Here is a 22,754-nt window from a genome sequence, read left to right as displayed (position 1 = left end):
TGATGTAAATTCATAATAATATTGTTACTTATGACGAGCATTTTACTCTTGAAATTTATAGCAACAGAGAGAAAAAACATTTTTGAGAAGGGAATATGGAAGTACAAAAATTGAAAAGTATCTTCAAGCATTGCCTAGTAGGTGAAATAATTCAGCCAGATGAATCTCACCCACATCGATAAAGGTTTCAGCTCTTTTACTTCACAAAAGTCAACATCTGGAAGAGTTGAGGAAATGTGGATGTTTAAACATAATTGTGAATGTTACACCGTGTGTGAAGTAGCCATTTAAACCAGCCGATGACAGATCATAAGCCCTGTAAATACCTAGACTTCCATATTCTCTCTCCAAAATGTTTTTCCTCTATTGCAATAAATTTCAATCTTAATAATCCAGCCTAAAAGCATTTGGATATTCTCAAAATATTGTTGAGTAACTTTCTTTATATTTAAGGTTCATTGAATAAATAAAAATCCACTTGCTCCTTTATTTTAATAATATTTTATTCAATATAAACAATAGGTCAACAGAGAATATCATATTATTTATGTAGTCGAGGGGTTTTAATGTACACGTAGTCTGTCAAAAAAGAGAGAATACAGTAAAAATACTAACTACAATTTATTTTTATACTGGCAACACCAAATCATTGGTAGTCTGTATTGTGATTGGTTGTGAAAAGGTCGTGAAATAAGTTTTTAAAATGTTACCATAAGAGGAATGCCATTAGAATATCGGTGCCTTTAATTATTTTCCACTCTTTTTTGAAAGACTGTATTTTCCACTTATTGAAAAATTAAAATACCTATTTATAATTAGATAATAACCTATATACTTTCACTAAATATATTAATTAAAAATTATTGGTATCGTTTTACTTGCTTATTTGACCAATATTATATTATCACAATGTCTGTCTAAAGTGTAAATATTTTAAAGATAAAATGTAAAGATTTTATATGTAAAAATATTAGGTTAGATGAAAAATAAGTAGTAAATTTCACAAATTAATACAAGTGCACATATAAAACAACAGCGTAAATATTATAAATTAGGACAAAAAATGTTAGAACAAGTAAAAATAATGTGAATATTGTGTTTTAAATATGTACTATGTATATTGGACTACTATTTAATAATATTAATAATAAAGATGCCTATTAGACGGTGAAAGCGCTAATTAGTCAATAAACAATTTAATACTGTTCATAAACACATAAATTATTAATAGCAAAAATAGAAACCTAACCTACGTAATATGTATTTATAAAAGTAATGAGTTTTTCATTTTCTAATTATGTATTTATTACCTACATCACAACCCTAAAATGTCTCAAATAAGCACAAATTCATATCATTGTTACTGAGGGACGTTTGTCATTGTTGGCTGATCTAGCTGAAGGGATTTCAATAGCATCGTCTTCGGCACTCCTCCAAGTAATGAATATAATCGCAGACGAAACTATTAGTAATGCAGCTCCAATTATTCCCAATATCTAAAAGAAAATATTCAAGTATGATTATTATTAATAATAAAAGGGCGGGCAGCTATTAGTTGATAATGCCCCTATCTTATTTATCTCGTACATTATCTAATTATAAACATAGATCCAATTTGTTTTTAAGTGCTTTAACAAATGACAGTGTGACTATCTCTTGAAATAGACCATTCCACGTGTCCACAGATCTACCGTTGATAAAAATGTTTCTGCTGGAAGTGAGGAACTGGAGAGGAAGGACAGCAGACCCACAAGAGTGGAGGAGACTCCTGGATTCAGCTGAGGCCCATCTGGGGCTGTCGAGCTTATGATGATGATGTCCTCTCAACTGAGAGTTTTTATTTATTTTAATTAATCACTATTTTGTGTATTTTTGTTAACCCTCCCGTGACTAAGGGGGGTATCTAGGGTCTATACTAGGGTAATACCTCTTTGTTAATAATCACATTGATTTAATTTTTCGCATAATCCCTCCACATAATGTGAAGAATGTATCAAAAACATCAAAATATTTTTCAGACAAATTCTTTCAATAATTCACATTAGTCTTTGCTTTCCCCCGCGCAAACAGCAAGCATCACAATTCATTTACTCCACAGTTTGGTAATCTTCGATACTTCGGTTAGTTTGCACGTGCACCTCTCCACCCTCAGCCCCCCGCCCAACCATTCCGGTGGCGTGACAAATCAGTGTTATTCAAAACGTAGCATCGAGAGAAGCGCGCTACCATATATAATACTCTCGCAACAGTATTTTATGAAAAAATGAACGAATTTCGCAGAAAACTGGAAACATTATGAACCGGTTTTACAAATACTACCATGACAATCACAACGATATATTTTTATTTTTTTAAGTAGCATTTTAGCTGGAGAATTCGTGGTTCCTCCCTCCGGCACTCGTGGTTTTTTTTCACTTTCAAACTCGGAAAAGTTAAAAATGTATCAATTATATAAACTAAAACCTTAACTCTGACCAACAAATTAAAATTGAATTCCACTGAAAAATGTCATTGGATAACCTCAAACTCTCTTTCAAATTAATATCTATTGGTTTGTACCTCAGAGTAATAACTCTCTAGAGAAGGCCTTAAACTCTATTGCATAGAACAAAAGTGTTCCTAATTTTTGGTTTACAACAAACGTCTACGGACGGTTTCATTTTTTCGCTTGCAATTCCCAACCCAAGTACCTACGGCACGTTGTATTGCCGTAATCTGCAGCTAACTTCGTGATCAATAATCATAGAATGGTTTTTCCCCGTATGGGCACTCAGTATCAGTTTTAATAAACTCTAAGGTTTGAACCTTTGGTAGGTCCGGCTCTGCCTGGATTCGATTCTTGGCAAGGTAATAAAATGTTTTTAGGAGTTGTTTTAAATATTACAAAATTTTACAATCTCGACTGGTATCACTAGCATAATAGTGATCATCTTGCTTTTATGCAACTTATCGATATACAAGGCCATTGCAGTGATTTATTCACTATTAGGTGTAAATAGAGCATAGAAGAAAGAAAGTTAAAAACCCACCACAATAAAATAATGATAAACCTTTTTTTCAATAGTAAAATTATTATTTCAGATAAATATACTCACACCAGGTACTTTCGAAAGTGCCCCATAGCTAGAGCAGTTTGACAACAGAAGTATGGAGATCACGAGAGAGATAATGGAAATTATAATAGAGAGTAGAATGTCCTGAAATAATATAAAAATTCAATACAAAACAGCATACCTCGTTAAATTTATCACTATCTTCCATAAAACATGATTGATCTAATCTATATAGGAATCACTTAATGATGCTTGATTAGAAAAGTTTATTCTACTTGAAGAAAATTATTAAAAAGTGGGGATTAAAACACCTTTGTTTTTATTACATATACTATACTCGTTTAAAAAGTTATGATGTATATTTCTGTCTGATATTCAACTCGTAATCCGTATAATAAGCGAAATATTTTATAATGTAATAACACATCATCGTATCTGATTAAAATTTATTACAAAATTCAATGGGTAATATACAAATTTTATTGTTTTTATCAATATACTCGTATCTTACCAAACCTCAGAGTAATAATGCTAGCTTGGCGCATTATTACTCTGAGCACAAAAGGATATTGGCAAAAATAATTTATTTTATGATTTAATAAATCTCAGATATCTTATAACATTACGGTAACTGAATACGAAAATATTATTAATAGTGTTTTATCAAAAAGGTTTAGAAACCTTTTTTTACATATCTACATTTTATTTTCATAATAAATTAAATATTGAAAACCTATCTCTTATTTGTGTCAAACTAAGCTTAGTTATTTGATAAGAATTAAATAAAATACCACATTAGCCCAAATATTAGGAATTCGTTGGGCTAAACCAAGAATCGAAGAAGCGTAGAGAAGAGCCACAACCACTCCGCTGACTGCAGTGACAGTAGGGAATACTATTTCTAGCCAAGTGTTGGAAGTCGAGCATACTTGTGCTGACAGCGATATTATGGATCCAATAAGAAGAAATAACTGCAACAAATCAAAAATAATATGGATTTATAAAAATATTCTTAATAATTATCCAGCAGACTTGTTTTTTTTATTGAACTTTTTATAATACTGTATATTGACAAGCTTATTTCAGCCAGCGGTCCATCGAAAATGTGGCTTCTTTCATAACATAAAGCATTACATTTACATAGAATGTGTATAGGTGTTTCATCATCTGCACTACAGAACCTACATCTAGAAGTTTTGGAAAGGTTCATTCTAGCAAAATATCTTATTCAATCTGCAAAAAATTAGCTCCTATTATTACTTCCACTAGTACCTAATATCACTTCTCCATAGAGGTAGGCAGAGTTAGTTATTAATATTCAAAGCTATATAGTGCTTGTACTGCTAATCTTCGACTTAGGATCGCGATCGGTTCCAGCAAATAGGTCGTAAGTCGGATCACACAATAATTTCCTTACGTATACAATTACTTACCCTGGGTGATGATATTATTATATCACTGCCATTTACCGGGTTTCTCTGTTTCTTTTTATATTATTTTGGGTGTGGGTGTTGGATGTGTAATGTCACCATGATTGTTCAACATATACATCGATAACTGTATGAAAGAACTGAAAGATTTAAGAATGGGAGCAAAAATGAGTGGTATAACTGTTAACTGTCTTCTGTATGCTGATGATGCAGTGCTTCTTGCTAGCAGCAAAGAAGACCTGCAATTCTTGGTAACAAAAGTCTACAATGTATGTGAGAAAAGCGATTTGCTTATGAATGTTGATAAATCGAAAGTGATGGTTTTTGAAAGGGATGAAAATATAACTAAATGTGAGATCAGCGTGAACGGAGATATTCTGAATCAGATAGAAGAATTTGTGTATCTGGGAAGTACGTTTACTAGGGATGGAAAGACCGAGAAAGATATTGAAAGGAGGGTGAACGGTGCACTGAAATCTACTTTGGCAAACAAATCGCAGGAGGCTAAACTAGCAGTTTACAATGGAGTTCTAGTGTCAACTCTAATGTATGGGAGCGAAGTATGGAATTGGAAAAATGATGATGAAAGTAGGGTAAATGCTGTCAAAATGCGATCTATCAGGCGAATGTGTGGTAAAACGATGTATGATAGGTGCACAAATGTCGAGATCCATGAACTGTGCAAGGCTGAGACATGCATTATCGACAGAATCAAGAAAGGGGTGCTGCATTGGTTTGGACACGTAGAGCGAATGGACAGTGAAAGAATGGCTAAAAGGATCTACAATGAGAATGTTGATGGATGCAGAAAACGAGGAAGACCGAGAAAGACATGACACGATCAAGTCCATCAAATACTTGAAGATGGACATGTCAGAGAAGGAATAATCGGCGTGCGGCGTGCATGAGAAGATGTATGAATATAGAGGAAGCGAGGTCTGTATGCAAAGATAGAGTGATGTGGTGTTCTATCCTCTCTGCTTACCCATACAGAGAAACGGCGTGATGGTTTGATTGTTTGTTTGTTTTGTTTTATTTTGGGTTGGTCTATGGTTAAATAATCATAACCATTCCGGATACTTGGAAATCTCAATGTATTGTATTGTTTTTTTTTATACTTTTACATTTGTTACAAATAAGTATTCAATAAAAATGTTTTAATATTTTTTTCATATAAACAAAAATATAAAAAAAATAATGAAAATACAGGTGTTCTGCTGTTATTAGTCACTTGTATGTTTTTTTCGTATAAACATGGTGAGATTTGTTTGGATCGTTAAGTTTCTTTTTTTCCTCGATTTTGCAATACTCGATGTTCGATGTTTGGGTTCATTTCTTCAAAATGTGCCAGAAGTTTATTTAGGCCACTTTCAGCGCAGGTAGACAACTGATCGAGAATTGTGGTCGTAAAGTCAAACAGTCATAAGTGCATCGAATAGCAATACATATATATAAAAATGGATGAAAACATATAAAGTTTCAATATAAATGTATTTTATTGACAAAACACTTATATGATGAGGGAATAAAAAGTAGGACCACATAAAAAAGGCACTGATTTGTTTTGAAATTGAGTAAACAAAAATACAACATTTTACTTGAGAATTTGGTATTGCATTTACTATACAATTAGAATTTTGATATTGAGAATGATCTTGAACTTTGCTACAAATTTCTCAATAATGCCACAACTCATTGGCATCATATTTTATGTATATTGCAAACAAAGGCTACTCACAGTTGCTAGAAGTTTCAAAATACCAACGGGAGACACTACAAATCGGTGAGCCGAAAATCTTTTTCTTAACACCTGGTCGGGAGTGACAGAGAATTGTCTGTTCATTTTAAGATGCAATAATTTCTCCACATAATTAGTCAGTTTTTTTCATCGATAAACAAAATTGTATTTTCTTTTTTAGCACACTGCAATAGGAATAAACTGACAGGTCAGCTTCAATAAACGAGTCTAAATTTTAGTAAGCAACTACATATCTTATCAGTAGATTATTTTAAAACAAAATTATCAAAAAAGAAATCAGAAGATAGTGGAATAGTAGTAATATGTAATTTTTCTAATATGTTTTTCTAACATATTTGACACTAAAAGTTGAGATTTAATCAATTGATTAGGATGCGTGTAATCTACAATGTTTACGTATGTATGATCGTATCATGTAAATAGATGACAATAAAACAAAAAAATGTGTTTAAAAAAAACTTTATTTGTTCTCAATACCAAATTAGATTCTTCATTGAAAATCAATTTATATTTCAATAAAATAAGCCCAAAACATCTATATAATAAAATATTCATTAAGATGATATGGAAAAAATGCTAGAAAAGGGTAGGGTATCAATAAATATTTAAAGGCTAAGTTTTCCAAACAAGTTCTTACTTATACAAAAATTATAATTCTATGTACATCAATATAAAACTCTATTTATAGATGGATACACTTATTCAAATCAATTTTGCTTATATATTTTTTGGACAGGAAAATATACAATTAAAAACCGTTTTCACAAAGCAAAATATCTACAAAAAGTAAAATTTTCAGAAGGTTTTTTTATGATAAAAAAATAACTACTAGGATTTTAACAAAAGCGAAAATACTTTTTTATAGAAATTCCACATCTTAACTCATATACTGGAAGTCGGTAATATAGAAGCAGTGGAACTTGGAAAAAATCCAAACTTTACAAATTTTCATAAAAATGATATATGTATCTACATATTTTGTGATAGAAATGTGTAGAAAAGTTGATTTGTGTTTAGAATATAATATAAGTTTACATTTGCGTGAAATCATAGTTAAATTATTTTTTTGTTATATTTTATATGCCTACATAATATATTACCTATGTATGAAATATTTTCATATTATTACACAATAAAATGATAATCCAATTCAATTCGATTCGCTGCAACTTCGCACATATATTGTTTTGCTAAAATTTTATTTCACCAATCAATAGATCTCATATAGAGGAATCGATTTCCAGCATAAAACACATTTTGGTTTCTTTTATATATATTTTGCTTTGTGAAAGCAGTCCTCAATTTCAGATTAAGAACTCACAGTAAATTAGATTAGTTTAGGACACAATACAAGGTAGAAAGGTTGAAAATCAGACTGACTCTGGAAAAACACAATCATCTTGTCTAACTTTGGCCGCTAAATTATTTATAATACAAATATTACATATTCAAATTAGAATTTAAATCAATTAAGAGATAGGTAGATATTTTATGTAGTCGGTGAAATCCTCAGATCTCATTATCAAAGAATGCATAATGTAAACTGCTTTAGATATGATATTTTATTAAAACTAATGTTTATTCTTTATTCCTGTTTCTATCATATATAAAAAATAACGGATTTTAAAATTTAAATATTTGATTTACTTGGATACAAATACTATATATAAATGCTTGTGTCGGTGTTTAACGCACCTAAGTTCAATCAGAAATTATTTCAAATGTCTAAAGATTGTCAACGTCTAGTATTTTTCAAACATAAAAGTGAAAATACATGATCCAATGTAGTAAAAATATATTCCACAAAGTCATTGCTTCAAATATACATTTGGTGATCCAATGTAATTAGAATAAAACTTTAATGTAAGATATCCCATTAACAGCGTAACTTTTGCTTAGTTTTAGACAAAATTATTCAACCAGTTTTTTCTGCCTATAATTTTATGTGTTTAACATAATGTACATATAAAGAATACTAAACTGAAGACCCTACGAAAATAAAAGAAAAGTAGGGAGACCACAGAGGAGATGGACGGACGACATTGTCAAACTCTTGGGCCATGGATGAAAACAGAGTGCCTAGGACAGAAAAACATGGAAAAATTTGGAAGAGGCCATATCCAGCAGTGGAGAGAAACGGGCTTATAAGAAGAAAGAAATAGAATGTTTATAAAAGCCCTAATAATCAAGAGAATAATTCATAAATTTAATTTGCAAAATTCGCATTCTTAAAATCGGTATATTAGTAAGTTGGTAATGAATTTAGTCACACAAGCACACCCAACAGTCCACCACGAGTCATGCATTTATTTTAATGTTGGTTATGCCATAGATAGAAATTAAAACTAGTCTATACTTCTTTCCCCCTCTCGTGTAAATTTGTGCCCCTTCCCTATGATGAAAAACTAAAATATAGTTTTTTTGCGTATTTATTGATATATTTCTGCACTTACGCACAATGCATCAAAAAACCTTATTTCCTTGTCTGAAAAGTGACAAGTACCTACCATCAAAGAGGGCGACATGTGAATTGTTCATATAACTTGGAATTTGTTTTACTGTTTTTTTCTATATGGAATACACTTTAATTGCAAATTTTATCTAACTTTATTTCAAATAAGTTTCTAAGGTTTCAAAAAGTTTCGGATTGAACTTAGTGGGTTTAAAAATAAACATAAATATAAAATACTTCAATTTTTTACATGAGATTCGGAACAAATAATGACTTATTTAAAAAAAAAAGAAAATAGTTACAGATAAATAAAAGTTATACCTATCTCCCTCTAATGAAAACATTCTAGATTAAAATTTTCAAAAGTATGTTTTAAACAATTATTGTGAATAGATATGTAAGATGCTATCTTTTTCATATGCAATTTCAACAATCACGTGAATAATTTTCGATACCGTTTTCAAGTTGTAATGAACTACTAATCAACACATTGAATACAATTTTTGGATTTCTCTCAAAACAGTTCCACTGTAATGTGGCAAATGTAACCAAACATAAAGTCAATTACGTAAATCAATAATAGTGTAGATGGATAGTTAAATTATACCTTAAAATATTGAGCAATTAATGGCAGGAATGAAGATTCAAATCGAAAATGAAACAAAGACACTCAGCCCTTTGACATCTCGGTCACTACAAAACCATTCACACATTGGTCAATGTCATAATGTTAAGCAAAATTTCTACATCCAATTTACTTCTAGTCAGATTATTCATTAAAAATTATGTAGTTTTAACTAGATTATATCAGATAGTGATTGTTTGGAACTTTGTAAAGACAGGATAATATCAAATTAGACGAGAGTATATTTTATAATAATTAATATTACGCGGCGGTTATTAGTAAATTAGGTCCAAATACTTCTACACGTAATAAAGTAGGACATTAACTAACTAAAGTCTTACGAGATGATATTGCAATGTAGATTTCTTGTTTGAACTGTATATTATAAAACATGTATTTAAAAAAGTGCTCCGTTACATTTAGTTTGGCATTGCATTACTAGATAATATGGAAGAATTAGAATATCCCCATTTGATATTATCCCGTCGTGTCAGTGTACATTACGTGGACCGGGCTAACATTATAAACTATTACCCTTTCTTCAGGATTAATTTTACATTGTTTTTCAGAGGTACGGGGAGAGATGTGAACTTGAGTCAGGTCTCTATTATACCCATACACCTTGTAGGGAAACAGCTCACTATAGAGGTCATTGGGCTTAAAATAATCTTACCTACTAAACTGTGCGTTACATTACTACACTCACAGTCGGCACTGAGCTCATATTCGTACAGTCACATAAATATATTTATAATGGCAAAATACGAATGTGAATGAAATAATGCAGTAAAGAGGAAAAACCTTTCGAACGCCAGAAGGACACCATTGAACCAGTTTTTAATCTTAACAGATCACTCGCAGCCTATGAAAATTTCACCGGGTGGTCATTTTACAAATTTAATAATTTTGAAATCAGTATTTTATTATTACTCACAATTAAATGTTTGTTAAAACCTATGTTTTGGCAATTCGCACCAGTCTGGCGTCGGAAAGGATTAAAAAAAGAGGTACAAAATGCTTATTCTGTTGTTGATTTGCACAGGTAAATGTATATGGTGCAGTTATTACTTATAAATACGTATAACATCAAGAAGATAGAAAACGTTTTTATAAAAAAACATTTGGCATTTCGGTAAACCCTCCAATAATGAAAATTCCTTTAGGAAACTCAACTTCACAAAACCAGCTGGAAATTTATTTTAGTGCATATTCGCTCAGATACAGAGAATTCCATACATTGCATTTTGGACGTCAATCGACATTGAACAGAGGTAATCCAATTTTGTATCCAATTAGTGCTGACACTATCTGTAGTGCTATCAGAGGGTTTAAAATATTAAAAATAACTTATGAACATTGTGAATTAAGTAGTTTCCTATAGGACTAAGCTTGTCGTAGTTATATATGTGATTATGTATGTGAATAAAGACGGTGATATTTAGAATAAAAAAACAAAAGTTGGCCTCAAGTCCATGGATCAAATTATAGTTAGAAAAACACATTTATTTTTTAAATATCTATAGTACAGTGCATTATGCAGCAACGTTTTATGTATAAAATAATTCAGTACTTAAATACATACATACATGAAAACTTTGTTTAATTAGAAATATTTTTAATGTCTTTATACATGCATCTGGAAATTAAAAATTTAACAAATGAAAATTAAACACTTTTATGTGCGTCGTAATATAATGAAGAAAAATTAAAGAAACGACGCTGCACACTGCACAAGTTATAATGTTTTACGGCCATGTTTATACAAATCGGCGCTAAATTCTACAATACAATCTTCACAAAAACAACAAATACGTATATGAAATATGTATGTTATTGTGCTGTAAAGTAGATTACTTCTATACTTCTACTTGAACACTTTAATGAACCTCTGGGATTTACAAAAAGGTTTTGGAGACCCTTAAAATTAACTTTGTTTTATAAAAATACACTTTGAAATAGCTATCAACAAAACGTGACTAGAATCAATAACTAGAATGTACGAGATCATTAAAATATCAAATCACACTAAATTTATCCAGTGTAAATATTACATCAAGGCAAAATAAACTTAACTAGGGATTTGAACAACATCAGAGTGGAATAAATAAAATCATAATAAATATAATTAATCAATAATCTCACTAACAAAAATCTGAGAAGTGATTTTAGTAAGTACATATTCAGTAGTTAACAAAATATCACATAATTAGGAATGCTAAACAAATATTCGGTCGAGTCAAAGTATCGCCAAATGTGCAAAATAATACACAAAATATTGTTAGCTTTCTAAGAGTAAAAAATATTTTAAAATCACTCGGGACTAGAAAAATACAGATTTGGGAAATAAGTCTACCAGCGACGCCAACTCTACGTGGACTTTGGCATCTCACTCCCACACCAAGTTACCTTACAGATTAATTGTGATTCCGAATAGGACAGCGAGTGTATCCCCTTACACAACGCCGGTACAATTTGTCGATTAGAAAAATAAATATTTTCTCCGGGGGGAGTTGAAACTTTACAAAGGTAGGCGAGAAATAAAACCACAATTGATCTTATAAAGTAAATTAAAGTGGACACTGTTATTCACGAACCAAGGTCGCCATTGTTCCTAATTAAATGTAAATCCGTCGGATGTGCTAACATCACTACATAAGGTCACCAAAAGTCAATGGAAGATTCTGACTACAGTCCCCATTCACCGTATCACCAATATACAAGGTTCATATGCACTAAATGTTCTTACTTATCTAGAGGGGACACACGCCACGTCACGAGCCCCTCTAGGAATTGGTTATCTGCCATAACTAAGGTCTAATAAGGTCGTCTGTACGGGTGGACAATCTTCCCTTAAAAAGACAACACTATCTATGCTCTATAAGCAAAAAGTTACTACAGAACACTCACCGTATAATGATTTCACCACATTTTAGAATGACCAGAGGAGACACAGATTATACACAAATGGTCGGGCATTTTTCACTATGAAATATATCAAGTCTGAAAATTAACAAGTCCTCCCCGCTCATTAAAATTCTTCATACACATTTGTCTTATTTTACAATTAATCGGCATATTGAGATTTGATTTTTAAAATAGTAAAGAAAAGATACATTAAAGATAGTTTAATTATTTTTGTAAGGAGCATTTACAATGAGCTTCAGTGATTAAAGTTTAATTATCTATGAAATAAAAATTGCAGAAAGAAATGGGACAAAGGACTTGTTATTTGATCGCTACAACTTCAATTGATTTATCAGTCCTAATAAAAAGGTAATTAAAACAATATTAAAACTTTTTAAAGACTATCCTGGTAGAAGCGACAATTATTTCAACTAAAGCACTGGTTACATTTCATGAATGGTACTTTGTGATAGCCACAAAAGTAATTATTTTGTTTTCAAACGTAATAAGGCTAGCTAATACGAGAAATACCAGACAACAATAACATTAATCGTCCAGTAAGTCAGACAAGACCCAAAAAAAACAAGATTTATGTTAAGTACTCAAAAGTTATAGTTCTGAAAAACTTCCACGGAGTTGAATACTGATATTTCTTGGATCATTTCACAAATTTTCCATATGTCAAGTACGCGATCACTAAACATCTGTTCATATTTTTAATTTTTCTTTCATTTTTATACTTCTCTTGTATTATTGTAAAAATTTCAAATCAGCATTAGCCATTTTGCTATATAAATCATATAAATGCATCATCAATTTTTACAACTTAATTTAATTTTCTTTCTTTTCATTTCTTCTTACGTTGCATTTTTAAAAATTACTTTTAGAACTGTTTTCTTCCTTGAATTCTTATTGTATATTTAAAAACAGATAATTAATAACTTTGTACTTAAGCATGTAATATAACATAGAAACTTCACTGATCCATTACAATAAAGTTTATTTTTGTAGACCTCCAAATAATTTGATTGTACTGAATGTTCCTAAATAAAAAAAAATATATAAAACTCCGGCACAAATCAGCAATATTATATTTTAGGTAACCATTTAAACAATTATTTTCTCATTATTTCTAAGCTTGTTATTTGCTATGTCTGGCTAATTGACTCGACGATTAACATTACAATTAAAATTGAATGGATGATTTTCCGAGGCAACATTAAAATGATTGGTTTCAATTGAATATTTATCAAAATAAGAATTACTGTATTTCTTCGATTACAAGATGCATATTTTTTCCTTTTTTGGTGGTGTCTCTGAATTCAGGTGCGTCTTATAATCGCTATCAAATTCTATTCTATAGTGAGCACAAAGCCGATAGAACCCTGATATCTACACAAGTGCATCAACCATCAACCAAGAACTGCGCAGTCCGAGTTGTCAGCTAGTCACCAGTCAGCCAGATGCAATAACTAGGCGATGATACTGGATGTACTGCCTTTATTTGTTGCGCTTCGATTATCGGTCATTGCTTTTGTTATATTGCTACCATAATAGAAAGGAAAATTATCTGAAATAAATAAATAAATAAGAAGCACGGAAACGGAGCCGCAGGGTGTAAATTTGACATCAATATTCAATGACATTTTGTGGGAAAATGCGGACTCGTCAAAAAGTAATACAGAAAAAACTGACAATGAATATGAAGAAATTTCAGACTCTGACGATTATAGTATATGATTGTACGACTTTGATTGTTTGTAAAAAAAATTATGGTCTTGATAAAGAAAGGTGCATCTTATATTCGAAGAAATACGGTATAATTATCGACCTGTCATAATCATAAAATCAAATAAAAAGGATAATGATCTTTCAGGGAGAAATTTAAGTAGCTAATTTGGTACATCTGTGTGTCCGGTACATTCCGTCGCGCGGTTACATCACTATAAGGGGGCCTTGGAGCTGCAAGGCAGGGGGTCCGGCTCGCGGGGCACGGGCAGGTAGGCGGCGCGGGCGGGGGGCGAGTCGGGGGGGGACGGGCTGCCCGAGGGGCTGCGCCCCAGGAGGGCCGAGTCGCAGGCGGCCGGCGGCCGCTGGTAGCAGTACACCAGCGCCGTCAGCCCGCTGCACAGGCCCGCTATCAGACCAAACGACTGGAAGGAGACATGAAACTAGTAATATAATCAAGCGGAGTAAGGTACCGATGTAGTTAGAAACCCCTTCGTGAGGCCACAATTTGTAGAAAAAAGATCATAAGAATTACTTCACATTTAATGAGGATATAAAGAAGTTTTCTTACACGTGGTAAGAATTAGAGCATTAAATAATTGTATGGTGAATTTTCTTGAAAATATATGAAAAAAAAATCAAACTACTTTCAACAAAGTCACTAGTTCTTCTGAATCAACCAATGATAGAGTGTTGTGATAGATTTCTGGTTTACACCGAAGAGAACTTGTGACGTCACACACGGAGTAATTTAAAAAACGCAAAACTTAAAAAAATCATAGCGCTGTTAATACAAAAAATAAAAATATTTTTTTGGCTTAGTATTATAGGATAGATATAAAAAAAACATTGAACATCCTCATTGATTAACAAAACATTCAAATAATTAATGACAAAGTGCTGACACACGCGGATATCAAATTGCTGAGAGCTAGGGAAATAAATAGTACACGACCTCAAGACCCCACTAGGAAGTAAAATGAAAACTGAACCATTTCTATATATAAGCAATAGCATCCTTAGTTACTTACTCGGACATGCATACAGTCAGTTACAACATGTATTTCAGTGCTCAGTTACTCAAGAAACGTCTACGGAGTTACTCTCTCTGCTAGACTGTTTATACAACATGTAATAAACACACATCAAAGCATATCATAGTTTTATTATCTCAACTTTTAACTGGGTAAGAGCTCCCGTGCATCCACATGCATCAAATCATGAGGGTGAATAAATAAGTATAGATTTGTGATCGTATGAGTGCGTTAGTTGATTAGTACAATAAGATCATGTGAGTGTGTTATGTGCGTACGTGATAATGTGTTAGGTACATTTTAGTTCTCCAACCACATAGCATTCTTCATCAAAATTAAAACATAGGCAGTAAAATAAACTCTGTAATGTGAGGCCCTTGGAACATGCCTATTTGGGACCCTGATGTTATTCAAAAAAAAATTTAAGAGAAAACACTTACAGATGAGGCGATGAGCATGTTGGTGGAATTTACCGGAACCCACCAGTACTCGTCACTCACTACGGCTACCATTGATATTGAGGCCGCTATCAAGTACATTACACCCACACATATGTACAGCCACGCATTCTGTAAAAACAAATACGATAATAATCCTTTCTCCGTGTCCGGGCAAATGAAGAATACAATTTTGTGTGTGAAATACAACCGGAATCCAAGACAAGTGTTTTTGAGTCGATTACTACCCTCAGGTAAAAAAAAGTCAGACTCATAGTCAAGAAGAAGACTATTAATTGTAACCGACCAAAACAATATTTTACAGGAGAACACTTCTTCTTCTAAATTAATAAGGAAATACACTTTGAGAATTAAAGTCCGTAAGAATATTTATTTTATTGATATCAATAAAATAAATGGCGCGAGGACCGCCGTCCGTTTTTAGTTTGACATAATTTTGGCTTTTTAGACACATCAAATGAAATTCGAAAAATTTCAAATGTAAAACTGAGGTGATAAAAAATGTAAAAAAACGTTAATTGGGGGTGACATGTGTATGAAGAGAAATGGGACCTGAACATTTTGGTGTAAAAAGTAGAAAACGTAAAATTGAGGAATGTAAAAACAAGGTTTTACTGTATACAGTGGTATACCATTTGAATAAATCTGTAGAGTGAGAAGACAAAATAAATTGCTTTACTTGAATTATAAATTTTACATTAAAATTCAATTAATATTCATAGAATCACTTTTAAGCCCACTTGAGGTATTGTATTACGTACTTGGCGCTTTAATAATAATAATATACGTTAAAGGTAAACAAATAAACAGTTAAACAAATTAATCAATACATATTTAAAGTCGGTTACATACCAGCTTGGCCCAGTTGAAGGGAAACAGGTGGACCAGCCTGGAGATGTCCAGGAAAAGCAACGCAGAACTAGACATGAGGGAGAAGAGCGCAGTAGCCAATAGCAGACGCAGGCGACCGGCCGCAGGAAGCAACCACAGCTCCGCTCCTCCCGCACCGTACTCCAGGCACACACAACACAATGAGGACACCTAAAATATTGGATCAATAACATAGTTATAGTTCTTAAAATTTAGCTTGATTAGAATGACAGTTGTCAGCAAAGCTGACAACATAACTTTGTAGTTACGTCTAAGGAGTGATTTATATTGACACACGATAAATCATTTGTATCTGGGATGTTAATTTATTTTTTAATACAATGCTTGACATCTTAACCAACATAATTATATAAAATCAGCTTTAAAACTAAAAAAAAAACTAATTATTAACGACGTTCTTACAAGATTACATCATTTTGCAAAAACGTTAGAGATGGGACAATTTGATCAATGTAAATTGATCGAATAAAAAAATAATTCATTTGATGTTGTTCATGAAAAAAGGATAAATATCTTATTTTTGGAGAATAATTGTCTTAAACACACTATAATAGGCTTGTTTTTGCGTTTTTATATCAATTTTCGCAAACAGAGTTTCATGTTTGCATTAAAAAACTGAAAGAATCGATTTGATCGGTACATGATCAGTGATCAGTAATTTCCCATCACTATTGACATTAGTTTGACAACTGTCTTTTAATCAAGCTATATTTTAAGGACTAGAGTATATCATAGTATGCACCTAAACTAAGCTCTTGAAGGGTATTTATCAAGACGGATGTATTGGCAGAAGCGGGTTTTTTTAATCATAAAACACATATAAATACAGTTAAGCCCCTTGAATCCAAACTAATTGGTACTAGAGGTGATTTGGTTTAACAAATAATTCAGATTATCAACCATGATCATAGTCATGTGTGTGCTAGATTTAATAAATGAAAATAATTTAAGGTTAATAATTTATTTTAAACTAGTTTTATAATAATCACAATTGATTAAATACTAGGTGGCCAGATAATGGGGAAGTTTAGTGGTTTTTCTAAAAACTCACGGCGACGATGAGCCGGAGCGCGCCCGCGCGGGTCAGCAGGTGCCGCGCGTGGCAGTAGAGCGGCGCCACGCGCGCGGGCGGCGGCGGCGGCGTGAGGCGGTAGTGCGGGTGGCTGTCCCAGGAGTGCACGGACTGCCCCGTCTGGCTGCCGGCGATCTCGAAGTCCTGCGCGGCGGGCGGCGGCCGCTCCAGCCCGCGCAGCTCCTCCAGCAGCAGCTCCACCTCGTCGGCCGCGTACAGCTCGCTCACCGAGCGCCCGCCCTCCATCGCCTCACCATCTCATGCTGCACCTGGGCGGAGAGAGAAACATCGCATTATTCCAATAGGCGATTAACAAGAATGTTTTTTTATGCATTTATTTGACTTCTTATGTACAGATGGAATTCACCAGGAAATAGATGCAGAACTTGATGATTGACTTTACCACAATACAATCCAGGTGGCGATTAAGCATAACCAACATCAGAACGTACCCGGATGCAGACTGGCAGCGACCACTGCTGCAAACATTGGATTACACAATAGGATAATTGATTTGGATGCTGATACATTAGTGCGTTTTGAGAACCTCCTTGCTCTTAAACTCAACGACATTTCGTTTGTTCTATTTGAAATCTCTAACGCTTCATAGGAAAAACTTAAAAAATGCAGGACGCAGCTGGAAAATCACAACAGGAGAGGCGAAGAACATCGGACCACTGTAAAAATTGGATCACCGATCACACCTTGTCCTTAATAGAAAGACCTCGATGGATCCGCACAAGGGTATCCAAGTAGGCAAACAACTACCCTATTTTCTATGAATCACCCTCAACAGACTAAGGGTGGACATTATTTGATGCAAAAAGAATCTCCAGAGGTGGGGTTACCTATCTGATGGTGATATCCAACCCAGGACGACAGCCACCTACTGACATAACCCCCGATGCGAGAAGCCTGCACCCCTGGCCTTGAGAACTTATTATGGCGAACGACGAGGCGCTATCTGTCGTCGCATATTGGATTGGCAGTGTTTGATCCAGCCGAACTTATTAAATATTGAAGGAATCACAAAACACTCTAGAATATCTTAACATCTATGATGAACTACAGAATCTCCAAATGACATCGGGGTCCATATTTTTACGGGAAGTTAAAATTTATCTTAAATTTTATCTACAAAGTGAAATTAAGTTTTCAGTATGAAAAATACAATGTTTATATATTTTTTTTCTAAACATGTTCAATTACAGGTTACCACCGACCAGATACCTTATCGTACTTAAATATCGATGTTATTTTATGCCGTTTCCATATGTACTGATGAAGATAGCATTCATAATCGCAGCCCAGAAGTATCAACATGGAAGACAATTAATTACCTACTGATAAGGATATTCAGTGTTTTTTATTATTTGTTAATAGACTCAAACTTAGCTAAAAAATTATTTTTTTATATTTATGTATAGTATTATCATTGCTATGATTTTTTTAAGTTATGAATTTTTAAAATTACTTAGCCCACAATGACATTTAAAAAGAGAACCCCGTACATATATAAATAAATAACAAAAACAAACTATTTTGAACTGTCACAAGTTCTTAAGAATCAACTAATGACAGTGTTATGATAGATTTCTGGGAAGCCAACTCACCAATCAGCTGAACTCACTGGCTAGAACCCTCAACGTTACAGGCAGAGTAATTTCAAAGCTTTGAAAAGTCATAGCGCTGATAATACGATACATTTTTTATTGGTGTAATCTGATGGTCTATTAACAAATATATTTTTATTGGCGTAGTCTAATAGTCTATTAACAAATATATTTTTTTTAACCGTTGAACATTCTCATTAATTCATTGCTGTAAACTAATAATAAATAATAAATATTATTAGTTTACAGTTTAATAGACAGGCAGCCTTTGAGCATATATCTTGTGTACTGCTTTTTGTCTGCGTTCGTCTTCCTTCAATAAAGCATCCAAACGGTTTGAACTGGTTGGCCGGAATGGAATGGACAACTGGGCCTTGCAATTTGTTCTGGTCTAAAACCACCCTGCTTAAGAGGAAGTTTTTCTTGGTGTTGAGGTGGAATTGGTGATTATACAGCTTCCAGTTATGACCCCGTAAATTGGTGTAGGGATTTAATTGATATATCTCGTGCAGAGGGCACCCATAGTAATCACGGTCATGTCTTTCACTAGGGCCCAAAAAACTCTATTTTTTCGCTACAAAATGAATGACCAGAATCTGATATTAAAATTAAATGTTAAGGATCTGGGCGTTAGATTTGTGAGCACCACAACATTTCATGTACACATAGAGGCAATCAGTGGTAAATCATTGAAGATGTTAAGATTCGTTCTGCGTACTGCCAGGGTTTTTGAAAATACTCGCATACTGAGAACTCTTTACAACTCCTTGGTGCGAAGTAGACTCGAGAGTGGCTCTATGATTTGGGGGCCACATGAACTGAAGTACTCTCTTATAGTAGAGAAAATCCAAAAGAAGTTTCTGAGATATCTCTACATGAGAGTGCGGGTATTATCCTCGGCTCTAACCAACCTTATTTTCTCCAGGGTATTTTTGACTACAACAGTTTAGAGACTTGAAGGAATGTGTATTTGACTACACATTTTTATCGATTGTTGCGCGGTATGGTCGATAATCCTGAGATTATGATGAGCATTGGTTTGTATGTTCCTGATAATTACCTAAGACAGCATCAGCATAGATTGTTTCATATTCCGGTATACAGGACCAACCTGCCGATGGTTATGCCTGTTGGAAGGGCTACCGCTATGCTGAACAACATTGCTCTGGATATTGATCTGTTCCATGTATCCGAAGGGGTTTTCCGGAGCAGGATTCTCCTACTACTTTGACATGAGTCTCTTTCATGTATTTTTTGCTTTTTTATAATATTTACATATTTGTAATGCATATTTTATATTTAAATAAATTAATTGAATTGAATCATTTAGTATCTTACAAGTTTCCATCAAGTCCCTTCTTTTCCGTCATTCTTCCGATGAGGTTAGTCCTAGCATAAGTGTATTCTACCGTAGTAGGGCATCCTTGTAAGTAATTTGGAGATTTTCATATCACATCAATGAAGTCCAATGGGACTTTTTCCGGTAGCTCGGTGTCTTTAGTGAAGTAGGGACTCCATACCTGATATCCTTATTCCAATAGAGGCCTTACAGGTCTTGTATGTTTTAAGGATTATCTCTTGAGTAATATTTTGGAACAATATGTAAACAATGTATACAATATTGACATATGAAAACCAAAATTATAATTAGGTTACAACCGTCCATAAACAGTTTATGATTGCATCACGATGTTTTGTGCCACAAACGTGTAAATTATATATTTTACTGTGTAAATGAATGAAAATCTGTTGCACAGAATCAACTATAATTCTGGTTGTTTAAAAATTAATAAACCAATTAGTGGTATCTAAGATGAGATATTAGTAAAAATTCTTATTTTAACATAGTCATATACAGTATAAATACGAAGAAAATATATGAAAATTTGAGAAACGGTGACAAATATCATTAGGTTATTTTATTAATAAAGTGACTATTTGCATTTTTTAAAGAATAATAATACTGAAAAATACATGACACGATTTTAATGTATGGTTAGCAATCGACTACACATTGATATATTAATTACAAGGTGCAAAATTGATTAAAATAAAATCTAGGTTCGTACTAATTATGTATGGTAAGCTTTAAATACGTTTCGGAAATAAAAAATGTTCGTTTTGATAATAAAACATTTATAAAATACAAATCAAGACTTACGTTTCACTCAAAAATTCAAATAAATCAGCAATTCAAAGCAAATAAACATATCATAAAAAGATTTTTGCTATACGTTTCCGCCATGTTTACATGCCTTTCATAACATAGATAACAATGAGCGTTTGACGTTTCTTAGGACTTCCGGAAATTATTGTCTTTGATTACATTAATGTTGGTACAACTTCGTTAGAGATGTTTTCAAAACTACAATAATTTCGATTATAAATCAATCGATAATGTACTTGTAGTTGCCCAATATTGTCATGTTTTTGGAAAAGGCCTCGATAAAGAAAAAAAATTATCGCTACTATAACAATCGCAAGAGTCTTTATTTTAATTATTAAAAAAAAAAACTCAAATAAAAAGAACGGTCAAAAAGATTTATGATAAAAATGTTTTTGGTTGCAGAAATCGATGAAGGCCGATAAAGACATGATATGACCAAACACAACAAATTCTTGAATATGGACATATCAAAAGTTGGCGTGCATGAGAAGATGTATGAATATAGATGAGACTAGGCCTGTATTCGAAGACAGAGTGATATGGTGTTCTATCCTCTCTGCCTACCCTTACGGGAAAACAAACGGTGATTTGTTTGTTTTCATATTATTTCATTATTATATACCTATATTTTAGCTTTCCAATGAATATGAATAGATTGTAGTATTCGTTGAAAATTGGCTAACATCTTTTATAGTTAAAGTTGATAACAATTATATTTGATCATTTGATTTTTCACATTTATCTCCTTTAATAAATACTTGCATTTCGAATTTGATGATGGACTCGTGGTAGCTGGTAGCGTCGTATACTCATGGGTAAGATTACAAAAATTTGAGCCCCGCTATATATTATACAAATAGATTCTTGTTTTTAGCACAGTTATTTACAAATACCTAGATGAAGGATAAATGGTAAGATTGCAAATAATTTTTTCGGTAAAAATATTTAATTTTATAAAATGTATGAGAAAAATGTTTTTTGAAGCAAAAAAATTAACTATATAATTACATTATTGACCGTCCCCAATTCGATAAACTGCCCGATGAACAAAAAAATGAGAAGTCGAATAGTAAATTTAAAAGCGTAATAAGTAAAAAATATTACTTGAATCTTTTCGATGGTGTTAATTATTTATGTATATAATTTCTATAAAAAGTATGTAGTACTGTGTTTTATGTTTCTAATATTATGGTTTATTCTTACTATTTTGATTTGTACTAACTGATATTATGTATATTAACAAAAATATTTTTTTTATGTACCGTCCCAGATAACTTATATTATTACTATACCCAGATATTTTATTACTCCTAGGGTGATATTCCAAACGCTCTCGCGGCCGTAGAAAATACTTTTACCTCGCGTATTTTGTATGTAAATACACGAGATAAAAATTTTCTCTGCGGCCGCGAGAATGGTTCAGAAAAGCACCACTGGGAGTTAGTATATCATTTATGAATTATGTGTTTAAAAAGTAATATCTTTTAAATGTAACCCAATTTCATTTTTGGACTAAATTTTTTTAAAGTGGCATCATAATGTCGTTTAAATCATAAATGCTAAAAAAA

At 32.6% G+C, this 22,754-nt stretch overlaps 2 protein-coding genes across 2 annotated transcripts; both read right to left on the bottom strand.

The window, feature by feature from the left end:
• Positions 1 to 488: 488 nt before the first annotated feature.
• On the bottom strand, positions 489 to 6,566 carry LOC148277991 (uncharacterized). Its single transcript, XM_088232065.1, has 4 exons — positions 6,222 to 6,566; positions 3,845 to 4,024; positions 3,096 to 3,197; positions 489 to 1,496 (listed from the first exon to the last, which is right to left on the bottom strand). The coding sequence occupies exons 1-4, from the start codon at positions 6,324 to 6,326 to the stop codon at positions 1,350 to 1,352; spliced, it is 534 nt and encodes a 177-aa protein (XP_088088191.1). The 5' UTR covers positions 6,327 to 6,566; the 3' UTR covers positions 489 to 1,349.
• A 119-nt stretch (positions 6,567 to 6,685) lies between these two features.
• Positions 6,686 to 21,296, bottom strand: LOC148277990 (uncharacterized). Its single transcript, XM_088232064.1, has 5 exons — positions 21,181 to 21,296; positions 17,386 to 17,675; positions 16,296 to 16,484; positions 15,426 to 15,554; positions 6,686 to 14,376 (listed from the first exon to the last, which is right to left on the bottom strand). The coding sequence occupies exons 2-5, from the start codon at positions 17,650 to 17,652 to the stop codon at positions 14,167 to 14,169; spliced, it is 795 nt and encodes a 264-aa protein (XP_088088190.1). The 5' UTR covers positions 17,653 to 17,675; positions 21,181 to 21,296; the 3' UTR covers positions 6,686 to 14,166.
• Between the last annotated feature and the right edge of the window lie 1,458 nt (positions 21,297 to 22,754).

Source organism: Micrasema longulum, unplaced genomic scaffold (assembly GCF_059751315.1).
Source record: "Micrasema longulum isolate JH-2025_06_02 unplaced genomic scaffold, ASM5975131v1 h1tg000943l, whole genome shotgun sequence".
NCBI classification, from domain to species: domain Eukaryota; kingdom Metazoa; phylum Arthropoda; class Insecta; order Trichoptera; family Brachycentridae; genus Micrasema; species Micrasema longulum.
The sequence above is the reverse complement of the archived record's forward strand: the minus strand, read 5'-3'. Positions and strand labels throughout refer to the sequence as shown.

Bases quoted from the DNA above. Each gene is read 5' to 3' on its own strand.
- LOC148277991 (XM_088232065.1), bottom strand. From the start codon at position 6,326: ATGAACAGACAATTCTCTGTCACTCCCGACCAGGTGTTAAGAAAAAGA. The intron at 4,025-6,221 runs GTGAGTAGCCTT...GATTTGTTGCAG, and splicing joins TTTTGAAACTTCTAGCAACT to TTATTTCTTCTTATTGGATC. The intron at 1,497-3,095 runs GTGAGTATATTT...ATTTTCTTTTAG, and splicing joins CACTTTCGAAAGTACCTGGT to ATATTGGGAATAATTGGAGC.
- LOC148277990 (XM_088232064.1), bottom strand. From the start codon at position 17,652: ATGGAGGGCGGGCGCTCGGTGAGCGAGCTGTACGCGGCCGACGAGGTG. The intron at 15,555-16,295 runs GTATGTAACCGA...TTGTTTTTACAG, and splicing joins CCTTCAACTGGGCCAAGCTG to AATGCGTGGCTGTACATATG. The intron at 14,377-15,425 runs GTAAGTGTTTTC...GTCTCCTTCCAG, and splicing joins ACATGCTCATCGCCTCATCT to TCGTTTGGTCTGATAGCGGG.